Source organism: Lycium barbarum, chromosome 6 (genome assembly GCF_019175385.1).
Source record: "Lycium barbarum isolate Lr01 chromosome 6, ASM1917538v2, whole genome shotgun sequence".
NCBI classification, from domain to species: Eukaryota; Viridiplantae; Streptophyta; class Magnoliopsida; order Solanales; family Solanaceae; genus Lycium; species Lycium barbarum.
The window spans coordinates 119,220,767-119,224,965 of record NC_083342.1 but is presented as its reverse complement, the minus strand read 5'-3'; the positions used below and the strand labels follow the sequence as shown (position 1 = coordinate 119,224,965).

At 40.7% G+C, this 4,199-nt stretch overlaps 1 protein-coding gene across 1 annotated transcript; it reads right to left on the bottom strand.

The window, feature by feature from the left end:
* Positions 1 to 1,808: 1,808 nt before the first annotated feature.
* Positions 1,809 to 3,727, bottom strand: LOC132645870 (amidophosphoribosyltransferase, chloroplastic-like). Its single transcript, XM_060363112.1, has one exon. It carries the CDS (start codon positions 3,687 to 3,689, stop codon positions 2,055 to 2,057), a length of 1,635 nt encoding a protein of 544 aa, XP_060219095.1. The 5' UTR covers positions 3,690 to 3,727; the 3' UTR covers positions 1,809 to 2,054.
* Between the last annotated feature and the right edge of the window lie 472 nt (positions 3,728 to 4,199).

Genomic DNA, 4,199 nt, shown 5'->3' with positions numbered 1-4,199 from the left:
CTACCTCTTTCATGTCAGGTTTAGCCTTAGTGCTGTGAAGGCTTGTGTCTATTAGATGAAGCACGTCGTTTGGTAGAGGATTCGCGACAAAGTTATATAATAGATCTTTCAACTAGTTAATGTGTTGTTCCCGTAACTCGATCGAGGGCTGTTCTACGGTGACGTTAGCCACAAAATAGAGCCATATCATGTCTTATATGTATATCTAATAGTTCAATGATCGACACTGGAATTTTACCTCGATCAAATGGATTGAAATAAAACCCTATGATGCCCTGAAGTATAGCCCTATCTTCGGAAGTGAGTCGATTTGCGGACAATCCTGTGTTGTGCACAATAGGATAATATGTGATTCTATTTTTAGTGCGTCATTGCACTACAGAGATGTTTCCAGTGTCAAGACCTATCGAATGACGTTGTCGAGCCGAAAAATCTGCACCGACATGTGTAAATTAGGAAACGTTTTGTTTAATCTTCTCACCTTTTTTGATTCATCTAATTCAGCTACATTATGTGCTTTTTTATTTCCTTTTCTTTTTGATGAAGTAGTATCTCGATTCATCCTAAGCATACCTCTAGTTTAAGCTCCTCCTAATAATAACAAAAGAAATCCCAGAATGACCAAACAACAACCAATCTTACTATTTTTTTTTTTCAGATCTTCTATCTTAGTTTTATGGTGTTTTTTTCATGTGTTATTGATGGATCAATAAGGCAAATAAGTCTTGCTTATATTTTGAGCTGAGCCACTTCTCTTCTATCCCCTACTTTTTTTCATTTTTTCAGAGCTAGGTTTGAAAGTGCCTTAGCTCTAGCAGCGTCGCGTTGGAGACGGTGTTCGAACAGAGCATGTGGTGTAGCATTTAAGGATGAAGGAGCGCGGCAGCCACAGTGGTGTTAACGTCGGCGAGGTTTGAAAGTGCCTTTGCTCTAATAGCATCGCGTTGGAGACAGATTTCGAATGGAGCATGTGGTGCAGCATTTAAGGATGAAGGAGCGCGGCGGCCGATGGTGGTGTTGACAACGGCGAGGTTTGAAAGTGTCTTAGCTCTAACAACGTCGGATAAGAGATGGAATTTGAACGGAGCATGTGGTGTAGCATTGAAGAGAAGGAGCGCGGCGGCCACCGATGGTGTTAACACCGGCGAGGTTTGAAAGTGCCTTAGCTCTAACAACGTCGCGTTGGAGACGGAGTTTGAACAGAGCATGCGGTGTAGCATTGAACGATGAAGGAGGTACTAAGCAGAGTGTTGTATCCGGATACGAGTCGAATCCATCGAGATCTTGGGTATCCCAGGAGAGGGACTTGGGGAAGGAGGGAAAGAAAAAGGAAGCAAATGGAAATGAGTTTTCCTCCCACCTTTTTCCAGAGAAAGAGTAACGGTGCAGGGGAAAGCGAAAGTGAGAGCGGGAAGAGAGAGCCATGTTCTTTTAATCAGATGATAGTTTGAACTATGGCAGGTGAATTATGGTCAACCTTTTGTTTCTTAACACTTAAATTTTGAAAACATGTTGCACCGTGACAGTGGGTATCCAGTAATGCAAGCCTTTAGTTATAAGCCATGAATGCTTGAAAATCCTCTGAAATAATAGAAATCTTTTTAAGTTTCCAGTAACGATTAGCAAAAGCTTTTATACAACATAGGAAAAGCATAAGCAAATAGCAAGGTCTCTTATCCAGCTTACATCTGCACAAGAGATCAAATTTTGCAGCTTCTACCAGAAGCATAAAGTCATGTAAAATTATATTATAGGGTTGATTTTGAAAAGTTATGTTAACAATCGCTTCCTAACTTGTAATGTGCAGCTGAAGTTGTCACTGCTAAGTCATGGGAGAAATTGATTTTGAGAAGTGATTCTCCTGTAGAGTATTCTGGGAGATTGAAATGTTATGTACTCAATGCAACTGAAAAATAAGTTGCTGAGAAGTATGATATCAAAGGTGTTATACTTGAAAATAATCATTTAAGAATACTACTATAAAGAACTAATGAAAAAATTATGTGGCAGCTGCAGTTGACTTCATCCTATCATCTATAGACTCCCCCATATTTCTATGGTTGATCAAAGTGGAGTGGATACTTGCCTGAAAAGCAAGCATAACAAAAGTTTGTATGATCACTGCCTAATAACTTACTAAAGCTATCAGATGGCAGAAAGGCTAGAGAATCAGCCCCAATAAACTTCCTAATCTCCTCGACGTTCATCCTGTTAGATATCAATTCATCTGTACTAGGAGTGTCTATCCCATAGTAACAAGAAGCTATAATTGGAGGGCTTGCAATCCTCATATGGACCTCTTTTGCCCCTGCCTCCTTTAACATCCTTACAATCTTCGACGAGGTCGTCCCTCTGACGATTGAATCATCCACAACAACCACTTTTTTCCCCTCCAATACTGCTTTAACTGGTGACAGCTTAAGATTCACCCCGAAATCCCTAATCTTCTGTGATGGCTCAATAAATGTCCTGCCAACATAGTGTGACCTGATTAAGCCTTGTTGATATGGTACACCTGATTTAGCTGCATAACCAAGTGCTGCAACAACGCCCGAATCTGGAACTGCTATCACAACATCACAGTCATCCACAGGGGACACTGTAGCAAGGATTTCCCCGAAAGCATGTCTAGACTCGTAAACTGACCTCCCAAATACTATTGAATTGGGCTGAGCAAAGTAAATATGCTCAAAGATGCAAGATTTAGGTTTAGGAGGATGAGGCTGAAGAAGATACATTGATTGAATTTCTTTAGTAGTATCATCTACTAGTACTACCTCACCAGGATGGACCTCCCTTTCGTATTTAGCCTCAACCAAGTCCAAAGCACATGTCTCCGAGGCAAAAACAATAGCACCATTGCTCCTTCTACCCATAACCAATGGCCTGAACCCAAACGGGTCCCTTACTGCCACTAGCTTACCGTCCTCGGTCACAAACACCATAGAGTAAGCTCCTCGAAGCTTCTCACAAGCCTCAAGAATCCTCAAAACAAACGACCTCGCCTTTGATTTTGCTATAAGGTGAAGTACCACCTCAGTATCCGAGGTGGTACTGAAAATCGACCCCTTCCCTTCAAGTTCAGTGCGAAGCAATTGGTAATTCACAAAATTACCATTGTGAGCAACACCACAGGATACAAATTTAGAACTAGCAACGAAAGGCTGAATGTTTTTCAGCATTGAAGAAGAGCCAGCAGCAGTGGAATACCTAACGTGACCAATAGTTATGTCACCAGGGAGTTGATCAAGTTTCGACTCGTTGAACACATCTGAGACCAAACCAATACCTGTAGCTGATTTGAGAACTTTATTATGGACGGTAACCATACCAGCACCTTCTTGACCACGGTGTTGAAGCGCGTGGAGTGCCAAGTAGCATAGGCGCGAGGCGTCTGGATCACCATAGATGCCAACCACTCCACACTCTTCCCTAGGCTTGTCGTCCTTGTTGTCCGAATAATGGTCATGTTGTGGATCCACATTGTTTAACTTACACGACGAATTAACAACAATGGCGGCAAAGGGCCGGGGGTTCAGGTTCTTGGAGATAAAGAGACGTTGTTGTTGATACGGTTTAATTAGGAGGTTTTTATACGATGGAGTTGTCCTGCAAGGAGAACACAAGCAGTGTTGTTTGTTGAGTATATTGCTGCAGGTGGCAACAGTAGCAGAGACATTGGCGGCCATGACTGGCAGGAAACACCAGCGAATATTTACAAACTACACAGGCAAAACAATGATGACTATATATAGGAATAGGAGTACTATGGCGTTATGAACCAACCTAGAGAGATATTCACTAGGTTCTTTATTTATGGAAATATTTCATGATTCTGTAATGTACTTACTCCTAATAGGAGAAAGAAAAGGAATTACAAATATAGTAAACTTAGGATTCTAATTGCAACAAGTTTGACTTTGGAGGGAATTAACAATTGTTTTTAAATTAATTAATTAATTAATGTTGAAGCGTAGGTGGGATTTATTTCCCGAGCAACTGATCATATAATAAAAACGAAATGGTATATTAGATTTTGTACATTCTTACACGCCAAACATTATTTGAAATTACTTGAATTATAGAAAAATCAAGTACGGACTATCATTTAAATGTCAAATGCTGGATAACTAGGACCAAATATAGTTTAAGGGAGATTTAGGGTGGGGAGGGGAAGGTGTTTAGGTGTTCTGCCATAA

Bases quoted from the DNA above. Each gene is read 5' to 3' on its own strand.
- LOC132645870 (XM_060363112.1), bottom strand. From the start codon at position 3,689: ATGGCCGCCAATGTCTCTGCTACTGTTGCCACCTGCAGCAATATACTC.